An 18,606-nucleotide genomic window follows, 5' to 3' on the forward strand; every position below is an offset into this window, starting at 1 on the left:
GCAGCCTCATCTGCAGACCCAGCAAGGCTAAACTGCTCTCTGAAGGATATCACCCCTCCTAGGAAGGTTGGGAATCCAGATTAGGAAAGATAAGATCCTTCTGGGCTTGTTCCACTCCCCGTAAAATGAGCCCTCTTGATCAGTAGGATACTGCATCTAGCTGTCACCGTCAGCATTCCAGAAGGGAAAAGGAGGTTTGATGTTTGCTCCAGGGATGAGACTTCCAAGCTACACATTCTTAGAAGTAAGGAAGCCTTGTGAAAGCCTCCACTGTCACCTCCCACAAGGAGAAAACAGGGCTGTAGGTTTTCTCTGATGCTTAACCCTTCTAACATTCCAGAAGAGGAGGAAAATGACAGAAACAGGCATAGAAAAGCAGCTGAGATGAAGAAGAGCTGTCTAGAGTGGAAGAAATTACTGAAGCTCTTTTGCCTTGAGAAAACTTCCACAAATTAAGCATATTTTCAAAGCCATTTCTAAACTTGCTTTCACTGTGTTAATTTGTGTATTTTATTGATTCTGTTCTTGTTAGCTGTGTCCTTCCCAGGCTTTGAATAAGATTCACAGGCAATAGTTCTGTTAAGAAATGATGAGTCAGAGGTTGGTTTTTCCCCCCTCTCGTTGCTTGTAGATTTGGGTTGGTTTTGTGATTTATTAATTCATTTTCTACTCCAAGTCTCTTTTGTGAAATATATATTTCTTTTCATATACACCTTACCTATGGCATTCCTGTCCTCCCCTTCTGATTCTCTTCCTGTTCTTTACATGCCCCTTCCTCCTCCTCCATCCCTCGCAGGGCTGCTCCCCTGCTGTTTCAGTTCATTTGTCAAACGGACTAGTTCTGTCTTCTCTCAGCCTGGCAGGTTTCCCTTTGAAGTCCCTTCTGTAGTCCCAGTTTGCATCTGTCTGGCTGCCCTCAGGCATTGTCTGCAACAGGGGAAGATGCTGTGCAACTGTACTCCAACAGTGCTTTTGGCCTGAAGTTTATTTAAGTTGCACCACTTAAAACACTAACACTATTGAGGCTTTTGGGGAGCTAGGGAAATGCAGAGATTATTTCCTGTGGGTGAGACCTCAGTGTCAGTTGTCTTTTTGAGAAGAAAAGGACCTCATCTGTATGTGAATCAAATAAAGTTCAGCAACCAGAGACTGACTGGGAAACGTGTACATCCTGCCTGAGTCTACTATGAAATGAGATGCAAAAACCTGCAGCAGGTGGGCAGGACAGTAAAGAAAAATATTATCAAAAAATATAATTACATCTCTAGAGTATTAGGTAGAGTATTAGGTAGAGTATAGGTAGTGTATAAGTGATTTTACAAGAGACTTAACCTTTGCTTAAAATAGCTTATGAAATTTTGCCTATGATTAAAAGCTAAAAAGGATAAACTTGACCTACAAACAGGAGGAAAATATCCCACTGGTGTTTGTGGAGCAATGCGGTGCTAAGAGGGGTGGTAGGTAAAGCAACCCTATACCTCTCAATGCAGTTGGAAAAACTGGGGCACAAGCCCAAAGACTGATCAATCAGTGGCAAGACCAGCAATAATGTGAAAATCATCTCCTCATCCTGGTCCTACCTGTCAGCCATTTTACAGAATAGTGGTGAACACTATGAGTGCTGAGAAGTTGTGTCTGCTAGCTCTTTGAATCAAAAGTTGGCAAAGTAAGTATTTTGTTTTAGAACAGTGTTTGTGGAGATTTTATTGTGAAGGAATTAATTGTCCGTAAGTAAGTAACATCACTTTTTTTTAGCCAATCTTTATGCAAGCACACAGAAATTATTGGCTTCCTATAGCTCTAACTATAACTTTGCTCTGATCAACCAAAAAAAAAAATATATAGACAGCAACCTAGAAAAGGTCAGGGTGAAGTGGTGGTTCTGGGGAGAGAGCTTTCTTTTAATTTTTCTCTTGCTAGCTTAAACTTGTCCATTTCAACTCACTGCACGCTTGGCACAAAATGCACTTGTTTTCTATATCCAAGTAACACTTTCCTTCATGTTGAAAAATTCACTGATTGAACTGAGATTAAAGTATAAGCTTTCTTGTGGTGGAGGATTGTTGGCCCAGCTACAGGAGAGCAGGGCTGAAATCCTGGTTTGTACATATCCAGTAAGACAAGTCTTTGTTCTTTGATTCATTATGAGATACACTGGTAGAGTAAGCCTGTCTATTCCAGATTGACAGCTTTGCCTTGAACCACACATGAAAAGATGCATGGAGGGCTGGACTACCTGAAGGGAAAAAGGTGTAGGATGAGAAGTGCGAGCAGCAAAGCTTCAAAGCAGCTAGAAGGGAATTCTGCTCAGCATTTGGTTATGAGCACAGCATGCCTGTCTCCTGTCCTTCAGACAGCCCTGTACTTTTCACTGTCTGTCAGTGAAAGAAGCTAATTTTCCACCTCAATTGAGCAGTAATAACTCTAACAACTATCAGGAATACTTCATACTTTCCTGCAACATTTTCAGGACTTCTCTGTCAGTTACAGATTACCCTGATCTTTTGTTGTAAATAGCTGGCCTCAATATAGCATTATATAGCTGGCAGATGACTTTACCTGTTGAAGCAGTGTTTTGGCTGTAGTACAATATCTGGCATAGCATGCAAGAAACTAAGCTGTGTCAGCCCAAGGTTGTACCATCATTAGCACTCACATCAGCTGCCAACATTAATTTTGATGAGGAAATCTTTGTTTGAAAATTTTGAAGTCAGTGATATGCGTAGAATTTGAATCACAGAAGTTTTGTGATCTGTCAGACAATTTCTACATGTGGCTATTGATGTTGCAACCAATTTAATTCCTGAATGGTTTTACAGAATTTAAATTGTAGTTTTGATTCTTTCTGATATCTCTGCATTCTCACTGAGACAGCTTGTTTTGTCATGCTTTCTTATAAAATACAATAACAATATTTCACATGATTTTGTGTGCAAGCAGTGTTACCTGAGCTATGTTTCAATATAATTTACAAGAAGGATTAATAAAGTTCTACTGTAACTTCCTTTGGAGTTTGTATTCTTGTGGAAGTTGTGATACTTTGTGTGCTAGGTATTTCCGTTTATTGTATTTTTAGAGTTTTATTAAGGGTGTAAAGCTCTGCCACAGCAGTAGCCAATATGGCCATTTCTGGCTTGTATAATCTTAATCAAAGAAATACCTGGAGTGATGCCCTAGTTTATGTGATTAAAATCTGTCTCTCACAAAGTGAACTAATTTATTTTCATGCCTAATAGGTGTTTGGTAACACTATATGCTTGTCCTTGTGTCTTTGTTCAGTGGATGCTTTGTTTAGCAGAAGACAGGTGTTGCTTTGTGCTCTGTCCTGATGTGCTCATAACCACAAGTGCCATTGCAGTATTTAACTTTCCATGGGGAATTAAGGCTAAGTCATAAATGGGGGAGCTCACTTTAACTGCTGGGCATCCAGATGCATGGGGTAATAAAAACACCCATCCAAGCAGACAGCATTCTTCAGTATTTGGAAGTTTTAATGGGACAGTCTCACGCCAGGCTGATGTGTGGGCAGAGGGAATCACAGCCCCCATGCACTGAGGTTTTCCATGCTCCTCTTGGAGGCTTCACTGCCTGTGGTGCTGCTGTGTGACCTTCATCACAGGCACCTCAGCAGAGCCTTGTTTGGAATGGCTCTGTTGCCCTGCAGAAAGAGACCTCTGCCCACACAAACACAAATGGCAGAAGGGTGCTGAGAGGCCACATCAGTCCTTCATCCCAAGGCATGAGAGCTCCACACAAAACTGAAGCACCTCAGAAAGTCACTTGCTAGGTTACTGAATTCTTTCAGTCAAAATACAGTCCTCCCAGGTGTAATGAAATGTTTGTACACTTATTTTTTATCTTCAGTGATAACATCATCATTTGATTACAAATATTTCTGAAATGTGAAGCATGATAATCTGTGGTAGAAAGATATTTTATCAATTGTATCAGCACGAGAATTTTCTTAAGTGTATCATATAGCTGTGGATAAAATACTAGATAATACTACATCAATTTGGTGTTATAAATAGAATTAAATTTAGTGGAAATAAGAGAGTTCCCCAGTGAAGTTAACTTAATTTTTTTATAAATTAGTTATTAATCAGTTTTATATTTTTAGCTGTATGTCACCACTATTTAATTGCTCAGCAGAGGGAGTAGAAAAGAGTCAAGTCTCGTGAGCAGGAACAGAACTTCTGCAGCATGCCTTTGGAAAGTCAGTTTTCCTGCAGCAAGTAGTAGCTCTTTTCTCTATAAATAACATTTATGCCTGTACCTGGTCCAAGCTCCTGGATGTGGGTAGGTGTAGTTAGTGTGCTTGTGCAGGACCCCTGCACGACAGCACCAGCACCATCTCTGGGTTCCTGAGGTAACTCCAGACCCAGAGGTCACACAGGTGCATCGTGTCCGTGCATCATGCATCTCTGCAGCATTCACTGAGCAACAGTGAATTTTAGCCCCTCTGAGAGGCCATTGTGGCTGTGCTCTTTCTCCAGCAGCAGCTGACACCAGCAGTTTACTTTCTTGGGTACAATAGTTTAACACTTTATGTACTGGCTCTGGGAATATGACAGTTTATAGCTTTAAAGCCTCTGCAATTGAAATTGAAGTTAAATGTATTTATTTATTTTATTTTTTTCAATCTGGACAGCTCCTTTTTGAGAGTGAAGGGTGAATTCCATTGTTTTACCAAAAATATTATCAATCTAAATATGGATAATTGAAATCTACAACAATTTCTTTGGGAGGCTTATGGTTTGGACCAGTGGGTGTGTAGTTTCTTGCTTTTCCATGTGAAACCTACCTTGTTTAGGACAAATCCTGAGCTCTCAATAATAGCCATTTGTTTAGGTTTAACAGATTTTTGTAGGTTGTAGAATGACATAGGTTCAGGTTGTGGGTCTCTAGCTGAGTCTGCTGCTCAAAACAGATATGAGATCAGAACAGGTTGCTAAGGGCTTGATCATTCAAATCTTGAAAACTTCTGAGTCCAGAGATGGCACAACCTATCTGGCTAGCCTGTCCTCATGCAGAAAAGAAATACTTATTTCTGTTTCAAGCAAGGTTGGCAAGGATTTCCTGTAACTTCTCCCCTGGCCGCTCTTGCATCAGGAGCCAGAACTGAGGCTGAAGGGGAAATTTTCTTTAGTTGCAGTGGAATTCTGCTGGGGCTTTTGCAATGAAAACTCTCAGTGGCACCCCAGGCGGGCATCCAGATGAACTGGGGGATAGAGAGGTCGGTTATATGAAAGAAAAGAGCAACTAAATGGCAAGAGATAAACCTCTGGGCCACAGAACCTGCAGTCTTTGGAGCATTTCTCTGGGGCTGTGTTTTAGCCTGTGCCTCATTTCCAGTGACCATCCCTCCTGGGAGCGTGTGAGACATGGAGGGAGAGGTCTGTGCTTTCCTCACTCTTCACAGGTGGACATGGTAGACCTTTTTGGAGACTCTATTTCACTTTCTGCCTCATCCAGTTCAAGAACTGCTTTTAGGCAGGTGGGAGATGTGTCTCCAGAGGTGAGGGTGCGCTGGGAAGTGGTGGCAGCGATGAGGATGGCAGGCAGCCAGCCCCAGCAGGCGCTGCCGCCTCCAGAGACTCGTGGCTGTGATCTGGCACCTGTCCTGCTGAGAGGTGGCAGCACAGCCCTTGGCAGCTGCAGGACCCTTCTCTTCTTCCCAGCACTGCTGGCTGCCTGCTGGGCTTGCCTGGGTCACTGGCCCTGGCCATGGCCCCACACCATCTGCACCTTTTTCTTGTAGGGCATCTTCCTAGACATGTTCCTGCCCTTCTTGAGAGCGTGTCTCCTTCCAGAGAGGAGATGAGGTGGGGATCCACAAGCTTTGCCAGCAGTAAAGTTCCCTGGAGCTTTGTGGTGTGTCCACAGGTGTTGACATCCTGTTGGCATTGCCAGCAGGTGTCTCCAGTTATGGAGCTGTGAGAGCCCAGGCCTGATTTTCATGGGGCATGTTCAGATAAGGGGCCATAGGCTCATGGGGGCCTGCAGGGATAGGAAACAGGATCCATATATTAGGTGAGGGTTGATTCCTGCCTGCAGAAAAGAGGAAATTTGTTCAGATTTCCTCCTTTGCAGCTGTTAAGAAGATGGAGGAGTGGGAGGAGGACAGGAAAGAGGCTCTACAATAGGCTATTTCTGAAATATCTTACTTTTTATTTCAAAAATTAGTCTGCATTTTTTATTTTTCTCCATTGAATGTGCCATTTTCTAGATCTTGGATGCATTAGAAGCACAAGCTATCGGCAATGACTGATAGCTTTGCTGCAGATTTTTCTTGATTGGCTTCTGGAAAAGCAGACATATGGTGTAAGCTGCTGAATAGATCAGCTGAAGTGTTACCCTTGTTTTGACAGTGTAGTTTTAACTCTGCAACAGCCCTGTCCAGGTCAGGAAGCTTGCTTTTCAAAGGCATTTGAATTATTGGCTTGACATGGTCTCACCATATTTTTTCAGTCCTCTCTTAATAGTGTTTCAAGTATTTCATTACCTTTAATACAAACTCTGCCTTTTCCCTTCAGATAACAGATTGTTTAGACAACCGTGAAATAAAGGAAGTATTTCATTACTTTGCCACTTTCCAAACCCCAGTATGTGCTATCTGTTCACTAATGCATACATTTGTGTGTTATTCTGCAAGGGGAAGCTAGGGGTGAAATGTGTGCTTATCTCCAGCTAACACAATCCAAGATATCCTACACTTTTAAAAGCTTGTATGAGCTATTCCAAACCAACCACATTAATGGCTGATGATGAGGGATTTGAAAAGGAGATTAAAGCACAGCCATTCAATACCAGAATGGGCACATATTGCTCTGAAACATTCTCCCCAACACCCTGCTGAGCTCCACACTGATGTGGTCCAAACACACTACAAAGGAGCAGCAAGCACTGCCTTGAGGAACTAGCACATACTTTTATTTCCACTGTACTCACTCCATGCTGTGTTCCTCTCTCCAGGCCTGCCCAGTGGAACTGGATGGAGCTGAGAGCCTGCAAGCCGAGCCCAGCCCCAGCGCTGCGACACCTGCCTCCCCGGAGTGCCCATCCCCAGGTGGGTGTGCTGCTGCCCTCACCCTGCCCTCGCCCTTCCTCACCCTGTGGCAGGAATCTGCAAGGAGCATCGCCAGCAGCACCACAGGGCTCATTAGAAAATGCTGCAAATGTCAGTAGTCTTGAAATGAATGAACAAAAGGAAATTGTGTGCTGTCAGAACAGTCATTCGCTGTAGCAGCCTCCCAAGGGATGTGTTAGAGCCCCTGTGGCAGGAGATTTTTCAGGTGTAGCTGGACAGAGTGCTTAAGAATCTCCTCTAGGCTCCCTTTCCCACAAAAGCTGGGACTAGATGGTATATTGAGGTCCTTTCCAGCCTGGGCTGTTCTGTCATTCTGTGGTTGAAATGACACACCTGAATTGTCCCCTTGGCCATCTGTGCACCTGAAAAGCCAGTGCCACAGCATGCTGTAACCAGAAAGCAACAAGGACAGAAGCTACCAGTCAATAATAGTTTCTGTTTGACACATTTTTTTCCCCCAAGACATTAAGGGAGAAGGAGTAAGAAGGGCACTTCAGTCCCCATAGGGGCTTTAAATGGACAGTATTGTGCAGACTTCTAATTTTCTGTCCTAAAGCCTTTATGCATGATTCCTAATCTGAGGAAAGGAATTTGCTGGTAGAATTTTAAGCTGTTTTCCTCAAAAGTGTGTTTCTGAAACATTGAGTAGGCACTTTATTTGCTGTATACTATTATACTAAGTTCATGGTATTTTTTGTTGGTCATTTTTTAAAATGTGTCTACTAAAGTATAGCTTGGTTTGGGTAAGTAAAAAGTACTATGTCAAGCAGGTGTTTAAATGAGATCTCTGGATGCACTTGGTATGTAAAAAATAATACTCCTATTTGTTGGGGATAAATGTGACTTGAACAATTGAGCTTTGCCCTCAAACATCAGCGAGGTACCATTCCCCAAAGATTAGAAGCACAAGGGCTGTTAGCAAGGGCTCATTAGCTGCCTTAATTACTTTGGCTCCTGGATGCCAAAGTACATAGTTTAACAATTTTGAATTGCATCTGGCAGGTAATATAGAAGGTGCAATCTTGTAATGAAATGACCAAATTCTCCTCTCAAAAGTCAACAGTGATGAGCTGGTGCTGTCTACAAATCACAAAGCCATCTTGGCTTCAGCTCCCCAGCTGTCAGAAACGCTAAACCTTAAGTACTAACAGCAAATTTTAATATTGTCAGGCAAGGAGAACTGACATAGCATTGCAAAAATCGAAATGATAAAGTAACATGGAGTTTTCATAATGTCTGCTTTGGAGGGATGGATGGGATCCAAACTGTGTGAACTTCTTGTAAACAATCTCCTCTGCTGTTCAGAACAAGCCAAACACTTCCATGCTGTGGCCCCTATGCCTCTAATGGCTCCAGAGGAGGGTGCATCTGCCTTGGCAGCAGCAGCAGCTCTTGTCTCTGCTTGTGTCCACATTCTCAGTGGCGTTGTGAGCTGCATCTCTTTCTTAGCTTACTCTCCCAGCCTGTCAAAGAGGTATATTCAGAAGCTGCCTGTGCTGCTGTGGTGGGAAAGGGGACAGGGTCTGAAGTTTCTCCTTGAGGAGGTTAGAGAGATGTCTGGGTGCTTATTCAGTGCCTGAGATGCTGGTGGCTGCTCTGCTTCCAGTGGTGGTATCAGCCATCAGCAGTTCACCTGCCACAGCTGTAGACCTGTGTGCTTCTAGGCTCTTCTCCCAGAAACCAGCATCAGCTTGCTGGGTTTCTTTAAGAATTAGATGACAACTAGGTTATTTCAGTCCAAGGCTGCCTGTTAGCAGTTTGTTTGTTGTCTGATGCTTAACTAATTGCCAGTGGAAGTGGTAGGTTTAGTGAAAATAGGCAAGCTGAAATATCCTCCAGTGCTGATAGTGACACCATGTCATATAGCTGCTTATCTCTGTAACGTAGGGTAGGATTCATCACATAACTTCAGTAAAGATATTCTAACTCAGTAGGCCCATGGTATGTTACAGCTCATCTCAGCCAGAGGAGTGCCTGAAATGAAAGTTTGTGTGACTGTTTCTCAAGTACTTCTTTCTGTTTTTATTAACCACGAAGGGTGTCCCATGATGCCCAAGTCAAGTGTAAGCGCATAAATTTTGATAGGTGAATTTCATTCTTTCAGTCTTGTCTTCTCTGTGAGATTAATTTTTTCTGTGTTGAAGAAAAAAGTTTATTTTTTCAAAATATTCAGTAAATAGGCTCACAATACATCAGTGAGAAACGGGATTGTAAGAAATAGGCATGTTTTATTTGAAAAAGTATCTTAACCTTGCAACATTATCTCTTATGTGTGTGGATTGCGTTTAGATCAAAAGCAATTAAAGTCAACTGCAGCTTGCTCCAGCCCTGTTGTGAAGAGATTAGAATTTCTTCCCAGTCCTGTCCCTTCAGAGGAAACTGCTTCAAGCAAGAAAGATGCGAAGAAAGCTGAAATAGAGCAGCAGAAGGAAGGAGAGCTGCCTCCTACACAGGAGGTATGTACAGGCAAGAAAAAGAGGGAGTGGAAAAAAGAAGAAAAAAGAAAGAGAAATATCTTACACAGAAATGCTTATTGTGCAGATTGGTATTTTTCTCCATAAAATGTCACTTCAGTAGATCATTCAAAACATGACCCTGAAGGATGGTCTCAGCTGCCAAATCATGCGGTCATCAGAGAGTTCCCCCTCAAAAGGAACTCCACAGTGCATGCTTGTAGTGTTTGAACCTGATAACTGATGAGACTAGAAATGAGAACTTAACCTACAAACCCCAGTCCCCCCACCTGTTGGGAGGGCAGAATATGCAGGTGGTGCAGACAGTGGAACTTACCCTCTTAGTCCTCTTGAAGTGCTGAGCAGGTGCCCGTGGTGGCAGAGGTGACAAACAGCTGTGACCGTGCCGCTCTTTCAGGTAAGTTAGATGTTGGTTAGTCAGATGGTGTTAGAGGACTGACTTTGCTGTGCAGGGCAGTGGGAATGTCAACAGGAAACAGCCACCAGTTACTTACAGGACTTCAATACTGCAACTCCCTGTTGTCATTCTGGAGATAGAAGCTTCATCTTTGGTAATGTTGTTTCAGGGAATAAGTAGAAAGGGTTTTAGCTGACCTTTGATTGGACCTGTTGCTTTTTTAATGCTGTTTTCTGCTCCCAAATGTCTGAACAGGGGATTAAAGCAAAAGCCCTGGAAGAAAAGGGGAGTGTAGTGCTGCCATTTTTAAAGAAACTACCTGAAACCAGCCAAGTTACTCTGCATAACTCTGGTCTACAAGGTGAGCAAAAAGCATTTGAAAAACTCAGCCAGACAGCAGCTGCATTATGAGCATGTTCAGGGAGAGGTGCCTAATCCACGACTTGAAAGATTTTGGAGCTAAACCAGTAATTTTCTAGCTTCATTGACTTATATTAGTAGTGTGGCTTCTGTGATGAAAAGGATTCTTCTGGCTATTCCTCTTAACCACAACAGCAGAAATTTGACACAGCAGAGGGAGATATCTATCTTGCATTTACCTGGCCTAGCAGTAAAGGCTGTATTATGTCAATGAGTATTACATACTGCTGCTTGCAGAAGAACATGACTTAGCAATTGGCTTTATAGCACAATAAAATTTTCTGGAGATAAATTCTGCACTCAGCTGCTCTTGTGGAACTCCTCTTCATAGATGAACAATACACGTATCTGATCACATCCTTGAATTTGACCACCGCCCAACACAAGTTCTTGCAATGCAGAAACTTTTTCCTTGCCTCCATGACAAAGTTTTGCTTAAAACTGATAATGTTTAGTAGTTTTATTTTATATTTATTTTAAATATGTATATATGTAGGTATTGTGGAAGAAAAAAAGAAAAATCAGCTGAGGTTTTTTTCCCTATAAGAACTTCCTAGGTTGTTAATCTATAGGTAATATACTGATTAGCCTAATGTTTTCAAGGTAAAAACTACTGAAGGTGATCCACTTTGAAAAAACTGAAGAGGGAAGCCAGGTAGTGATAGGACAAGAAATTAAAACTTTAACCTGAAAGAGGTTAGATTTACATTAGCTATTAGGAAGAAATTCTTTACAATGAGTTGCACAGGGAAGTTGCAGATGGCCCATCCCTGGAAGCCTTCAAAGCTGATCTGGATGAAGCTTTGAGCAATCTGATCCAGTGGAAACTGTCCCAGTCCCTTGCAGGGGAATTGAAACTAGATGATCTTTAAGGTTCATTCCAACCCAAGCCACTCTATGATTGCCTGAAAAAGAATGGAATTCTCGCAGGTTTTTAGTGGGTAGGTGCTACCCAAGTAGACTTTGAGAGCAATATCATTTTGTGTTAAGCAAATCAAACCAAATAGCAAGTGAAAGGTTGTAGGTCTCTTGCCTTGTCAGTTTCTGACCGGTGCTGAAACACTTGGCTGCACTCTAGTGTTCACAGCATATAGAGCACTGAAAGGCTCACAAAATGCATTAAAACCTCTGTCTGTAATAGGAATGAATGCAAGCTCCATGCAAGGGCTCAAAAGAGTGGCTGCCCTTGCATCAGCGTGCTTGAGCTCTCCCGTCAGTTCAGGTGCCACGTTGCAAAAGTAGCATTTAAATACACACAGCCTGTGTGATCTTCAGCTCCATAGTAAATTAGCTGCCGTGGACCAAAGCAACTGTAGACAAAGCCCTCTCATGGCCAAGGTGGTCAGGTCTGAGAGTCTGCCATCACCTTTTCACCACGCTGTTTCTGTTTTGTCTCCGTGCCCTCGCCCGCAGAGCCGCCCCGCGGGGCCCTGGTTCCGCTTAGGGTCCGCAACCACTGGCGGCGCTCGCAGTTTTTCTCGCAGTCAGGTAAATGCGGCGCTGGGAACAGCCCCAGCCCTTCTGCTCTCCAGCCACAGGTGTCTTCAGACACGGGGCTGGGCTGAAAGCTGATCATCACTTGTTCTACCTTTTGCTTTTGTAGAAAATATCTATCCCTGCTGCACAGTTGACAAAGAGCTGTTGGGTTGCACATTGTTGCGATGCTCTGGTTTCAGGCACCCAAAAGAAATCCCTTGCCTATAAATACCTTTGTCTTAATTTCTTTTAATCAGTCTTGTTTTCAAAGACATCTGGATAGAAAATGGCAATGGTTCTCTTCGTAACTGTGGCTCTTGTGTAGTGTAGTCCCATCCTTTTAGCATTGCTGTACTTTTTCCTTCCTTGCACTGAATCACGAAGGGAAAAGTAGATCAAGGTAGGTAAGACTCAGTGTCTGAACACTGCTAACATCTGTGGCCAGAAGTAGATTGCATTAGCTAGTGGTAGAGTAGAACCTGATATTAGTTATTATCGTGCTCCTTTAAACCCAGATAAAAAGTAGTTTTGTTGGTGATGGGTATAATCTGGTTTTCTGATTTATTTGCTTGCAATTAGTCCTTGCATTTGGTTGTGGGAGTAAGTAGGAAACTAACATACAGATATAATGTAGATCTATTCACAGGCTGAGGAAATTTTGCTATGTTAAATTTAATCTTTCCTTGTTCTGTTTTTTTAATAGCTGATTCTGATACTGGTGATAAATCAAATGTGAGTACCTTTTTTGCATTATTGTTTGGTTTAGTGATTTGTGTTTAGCAGAAATTAATTTTTTATGCAAACTCTCTTGTAACATCCCTAATCAGAAAGAGGACTTTTTCTCATGGACATATAAGAAGGAAAGTACAACCCTATCAAGGCATTGTCTGAATCTGGAATCCATGCATTCTCCTCTTATCTGAAGCTACCTATACAATATTTGGTTGCTGGAGCCACTAAAGCTTCACAATCTCTAAATAATATGTCATTCTAAGTTAGCCATTGTGTTTTAAATGCATAGAAATGCATTCTACTGTTTCCTCAATGAAATAAAAAAACCCAACACACCAAAAATGCTACTCTGAAGTACACAGTATTTCACATTCTGTTTGTCATATAGAAATAGACATAATCTCTTCCTATGAGATTCAAATACTACTTGTAGTGGAAAGGGATATGACAGGAAGCATCTAAAGTTACCCTTGATTATAAAGATTTTAAGCATATTATGTGATAGGATCGTTAGTGAAGCCTGAGGATTTATTTAATTATGAATAAAAATTCAAAGCAAGGCTATAGGCTGTTGTGCTGGCAGACATAAAATGAGAGAATATTTTTTGCAACCTAAAATTTCTTTTCATGTTGTAAAGACAATTATAGAGAAGCAAAATATATATGTTCTTTTAATTTGAGTCCCTGGAGGTGACTCTGTTCAGTGATGCTTAGAGCTTTCTTTAAGACCTTTCCCCCCCCCCTTCAGTTGAAGTTTCCCAAGACTTTCTTTGCAAACCAAATAATTCTTTCATCATGTGGCTACAATTGTCTGCTACCTGAGAGAACCCTTATCTAGTTCCCAATTTCCCATTGTCACATCATTGGCAGGGTTTAATCAGGCCCAGTGCTGTTTTCTCTGGCAGCCATGTGAAGTGTAGTGTCACAGTCTAATAGCTTGGTTTTCCTTCACGTAAGCGTTTCAATTTTTGGTCCTGGGATCCAGAAGAAGAGCGCAAGCGCCAGGAAAGGTGGCAGCACGAGCAAGAACGCTTGCTTCAGGTAGGGAAGAAACTGTGTGTCTTCCACTGTGTGGTTCAGCTGTTGAATTGTCCCTTTGGACAAAAGTTGAGCATTTTGTGTCATGTTTTCCACATCCTCTGTGGATGCTTGAGCAAATTCTGTGGCAGTTGAGTGATAAATGAGCGCGCTCACACACACATTCTGTGTGGTTTAGGCACTCTCATATCTCCCTTACCCACTTCATGGAAAGACCAAAAGGACTTGGTCCTGCAATCCAGTGCACAGTTAAACTGAATGTGTTGATCCCCAATTATATTTAAATTATGCTGAACATAGACTGTAAAACTCTTAATTACTTGGAGCCTCTTTGTCAAGACTGACAATTTGCTAACCCTGACGCCTCTTCTTTAACTCTTCTTTAAAATTATGGTCTTAATAACTTTTCATAGGATTCTGCTTTGTTCACAGGTTCTTCTTGGAAAATGCCAAGCTAAATTTGGACATAAAAGGACTTGGGTTTGAGGGGGTTTTGTAAGAGAGGGAAATATCTTCAAGACAATAATTAGTTTTGCCTAGTAGTACAGTAAACTCTAAAAGTTCTAGGTTTGTATTCTAGTGGGAAGAAATGCAGTGGGCATGAGAACCTTAATCTCCCAGTCAGTCAGGAGTGTCTTTTGCAACTGTGACTAGCTTTGATCCCAAAGAAATCACATCTTTGTTCCATGTAACAGAAGAGCAAGCAACTGTCCAAAGAGGGAGAATAATAAAATGGGGTCTTTTAATCCTTTAAGAAGGACTTGTGTATCTCTATGCTTTTTTGAGATCATCTAATTATGCACCTCCTAAAATGGTGCAAAATTCTCATAATAATTTTTCTGGCACATGGGGGTACTCTCTCAATAGTAAATGCTTATTTTCTGGAATAGGCAGATGTGGTTACCAAACTGAACAGATACTGGAACTGGTGTAAGAGGGAAGCAGAAGTCACCATTCCTCTCCATATTCAAACCAGCTCTGGCAAACAATTTTAAACACCTCTTTGAGATCATTTTTTGTGCAAAACCCTGTGAAAACAATTCTTAAGAAATCATCCCTTCAAGGAAGAAAATAAGCTATTTAGCTAATTATAATCTTACTCTCTTCAAAGCTTTGCACACTATTTATCTCTTAAACTTGCATAGTTATTCATCATTCATTAAATTCTACTGGCATATCTCTTAAATTAGAGTTAATGGTATACCTCTTAAATTAGTCCTGGTATCTGCAAAACCTGCTTATTTATATGCTACTTTGCTGAGGTTTTTAATGTACAACCATTGTTTCAGTGTTTTGGGGTCTGTGAAGCATTTTTGAAACTAAATACAGTAAGATAAACACAAAATTGTTAATATTTTTGAGCATAAACTTAATTTCCAACTGAAGATTTTTAGAATTCTAAGAAATTAAACTACTTCTAATGTGTCAAAATTTCCTTGAAGTTTGAAGATGTTAAATGTAAGTCCTAGGAAAAAAAAGGGCAAAGTGAAAAATAAGCTTTTTTTTTGACACCCATAGATGTTTCCAATTTTTATCCTTTTATTTTAATCCTATTTCTGATTAAACCATTCTTAGCAAATTCATTTTTACTGTGGAGGTGCTACAGAATTTGCTCTTAATACTGAGGGCTCTGAATTTACCTGCATTTGTATCCATGTACAGGAGAAGTATCAGAAGGAGCAGTACAAGCTGAAAGAGGAATGGGAAAAGGCCCAGAGAGAAGTTGAAGAGGAGGAGCGTAGATACTATGAGGAGGTATAAGGCTCAAAGAGGGAGGTTGTTTCTTGGGGCTTTTTTTGTTTTGTATTTAAATGCACCCACTTATGGGTGCAAAAACAACAAAAAAAATCATCCCATACCCAGATTAATTAATGAAAATCCCCATCAGGGCTGAATTCGGAGGAGGATTGTTTCCTTTAAACACTGCCATAGATGTTGAGGGAAAGCATTTAAATATTTGGACAGGTATCCTCAGCACCTCCGCACAGGTGGAGGTGTCTAATTGCAGTGCAAGCCTGGGTGAGTCAGCACAGCTGTGTCTGGGCACGCTCAGACTTCCCTGCAGGGCCAGAGCCCTGTGCATTTCGGAATATACTTGGTGCCTAGACTTGGTGGAACTCCAGGTGAAATTGTTGTCTGCCTTGGGTTTGATCATGGAGGAATTTTGTAACTGTCCTCAAGGAGAAAAAAAAAAGAATCCACAGGAGATATTCAAAGCTTGATTTTGTGGAATATTAACAATCTAGAAGACTTTGATTTTCTTTTGTTGTATGTAGGTCATTATTGAAGGAAACTGGAAAATGTTTATAAGTTTGTCTATGCATTATGTAAATGAATGGTTTCTCATCTGTGCTTGAGGGACATACTTGTGGTCTAAACAAGAATTTTTTTTCAACTTTCAGAATAAGTTTCTCACGTACCAAGGGTAATTTCATACTTTAATATTAAACTTAATATACCTGTGCTCTGCGACACAGTAGTTCCATGCAAGTGAAATATTCTTTCCTGTTTTGGAAATTCCATCGTAATGGTAAAAGGAATGGAGGTGCAAAACCTCAAAGCAAATTAAAAATTGAGGTGTTGCCAATATCCTTGGTACCACAAGTCCTTATCTTCATCTAAATTTGGCACATAGCCAAATCTTATTTTTCTTATGTGTTTCATAAGCTTACAGTCTACATTCTGTCTTTTTGACCCCCACTCTCTGCTGATCCTCTTTCTTCAGGAACGAAAGATAATTGAAGATACTGTCGTTCCATTCATTGTTTCCTCTAACTCTGCTGAGCTCCTCTCCTCTTCTTCCTCTACCACTGAAGGAAACAAGACAGTGGTGAGTTTCTCATGGAGTAGTAAGGCACTGAAGAGTAAGCTGTCCTTAGTGCAAAGTTTAATCCTTTGCTAAGAGCTGTCAAAGTCTGGGAGCAGTAAGAGTATTCCCTGGGTCCCATCTCCAGCTGGTGATGCCTCAGAGTGCTGTAACTTACAGATTTTCACTGAATTCCCAAGCAAACTGCTGCCATCCCATTTTTAACCAGAGCAGAGAATGATACTTTCTGTCCACAGTTGCTCTGTTCCTTAACCAGTGCTGTGGAATTTTATTTATCTTCCAAAGCCAACAAGATCTTAAATTGCTTTCCCTGAATACAAAATCTTGAGTGTAAAATAGTCCTTTATATATCTTTCAGATGAGACTGAATCCTACCTCCCCAGTGTTCCTCCTTTTCTCTCTCATCATTTGTCCTAGAAAGCAGCAAAACAAACAGAGGAATGTTTACTGTCTGTTTGTTTGGGTTTTTTTCATTCATGCAGCAAAAAATGTTTAATTTAATGCATCTAGCATCTGATTAAGCTAGTGTTTGCAGAGATCAGGGAATGACACCCCAGGTGAAATCACAGTTGAGTAAATGTGGGATTCAGAGATGCAATTTTCTCTTGCCTAAGGCACCAGCACCCAGTCATCTGCCTTTTTCCACTGAACTTCAGGATTAGGAGTACTGTATCAATTGATTCTCCTCTCACTCTTCCTGCCCCCCTGTTCTCACTCATCGCTGTGCAAAGGCATCAGCCATGGCTGATTTTCCACATGGCTGTGTAGCAGTAAATTCCTTGGTGGAGCTGCTTATGCCCCAGTCAGGACACTGCCTGCACCAGAAGCAAAGGATCTCATGCCATTGCTTCTTCAAGCTCCACAAGTCAGGTATGAACCACTCCTGTCCCACTTTGGAAGCAGCACTGGTGTTGCCTTTGAGGATGCCCAGTGCACGTGAGTAATGCTTTGCTCCTGGGCAGTGGCAGCAAGCTGAGGTCATTCAGTATCCTCACAAGTCTAATGGCAGACTGTCTAGACTCTCAAAATAATTCAAGGATTTCTGCCAAAGATTATGTAATGGGAAGTTTTAATTTGCCATTCTTAGCACCATAATTGGTACCTAACTTATTTCATGCTCAGCTCAGTCCAACCAGTTGTTGTTTCAGCTAAAGTCTTAATTAAACCCAAAGTTAGCCTTACCAGGGTCAAGTGGCTCTACTATACAAATGTGAAATGTTATTTTTGATAATAAGGTGTGTCAACACAATGTATCTAGGGACAGCCTGTACTTTTCCCATGTGTGCACCAATGCCAAATTCAAAGGGAGCTCTTTGTTCCCTCTTCGTCTGTCTTCTAGAACTCAACTGATTCAAACAGCTGTCCAGGGGAAGGCAAGCAAAAAGAAGTTACGAAGCAGAAAAAGCTGCTCTGGGAGCAGGACAGTATGTCATCTCTGAAAAGCAAGGAAAGTGAACTCTGGCAAGAAAAGAGGAGGTATGTATTAACCCTAAGCATTTCTAACCCTGTGGAGCTTTGTGTTCTCTTGGCTTCTGGGATATCTCACCTGCCCACAATTGATGCTGGAGCATCAGCACTTTGTGGCCTCGATACAATATATCCTGATCAGTATTCACTGGCCCCACAGACCAGTGCACAGTTGTGCATATCAGAAGGCTTGTCTTTTCCATGTATGGCCTTGCCAAGAGGCTGTCACAGCAACCAGATCAGACCTTAGACAGCTCAGATGTCTGTGTACATCACTGCGCTGTGTCTTGTGCACATTTCACAAGCTGCCTGAAAGACTAACTGTTTTCACTCAGAACCTGTGTGAAATTGCCTGGCTGTCTTAGAAAAGCCATAGCCATCTTGCATGGTGGTGTTTGAAGTCCTGGACTTTGCTCAGCTGCTAATTGACAGGTTTCACAAAAGAGAAGAGGCATCTGGTGATGCTGAGCAGTGTATAGAGAACGTGGATTAAAGCTTTTTTTCTGTCAAAGGAGCCCTTTTCTATAAATCCAAAATGATCTCCAGCACATCTAAGTGGCAGTTTGAGGTAAGCAGGAGGACTTGGACTATTTGGAGACAAACTTGTTAATTCATCAAAGTTTTTTCATTGCTTTGTCATTGCAAAATTGACACAATAACAAAAGTCTTTTTTGTAAAAAACAGA

General features: G+C 41.6%; 1 protein-coding gene across 7 annotated transcripts in view; it reads left to right on the top strand.

The window, feature by feature from the left end:
* Positions 1-18,606, top strand: part of LIMCH1 (LIM and calponin homology domains 1) — a 174,107-nt gene that overhangs the window by 142,947 nt on the left and 12,554 nt on the right. For all 7 annotated transcript variants that reach the window (XM_084205237.1, XM_084205238.1, XM_084205239.1 and 4 more), the window contains 8 exons: positions 6,976-7,069; positions 9,380-9,546; positions 10,217-10,322; positions 12,561-12,589; positions 13,547-13,630; positions 15,290-15,382; positions 16,353-16,457; positions 17,794-17,930. In XM_084205237.1, the coding sequence (XP_084061363.1) occupies positions 6,976-7,069; positions 9,380-9,546; positions 10,217-10,322; positions 12,561-12,589; positions 13,547-13,630; positions 15,290-15,382; positions 16,353-16,457; positions 17,794-17,930 (815 nt within the window). The remainder of the gene's footprint in view (positions 1-6,975; positions 7,070-9,379; positions 9,547-10,216; positions 10,323-12,560; positions 12,590-13,546; positions 13,631-15,289; positions 15,383-16,352; positions 16,458-17,793; positions 17,931-18,606) is intronic.

The sequence above is a fragment of the Fringilla coelebs genome (assembly GCF_963513975.1).
Source record: "Fringilla coelebs genome assembly, chromosome: 4".
NCBI classification, from domain to species: Eukaryota; Metazoa; Chordata; class Aves; order Passeriformes; family Fringillidae; genus Fringilla; species Fringilla coelebs.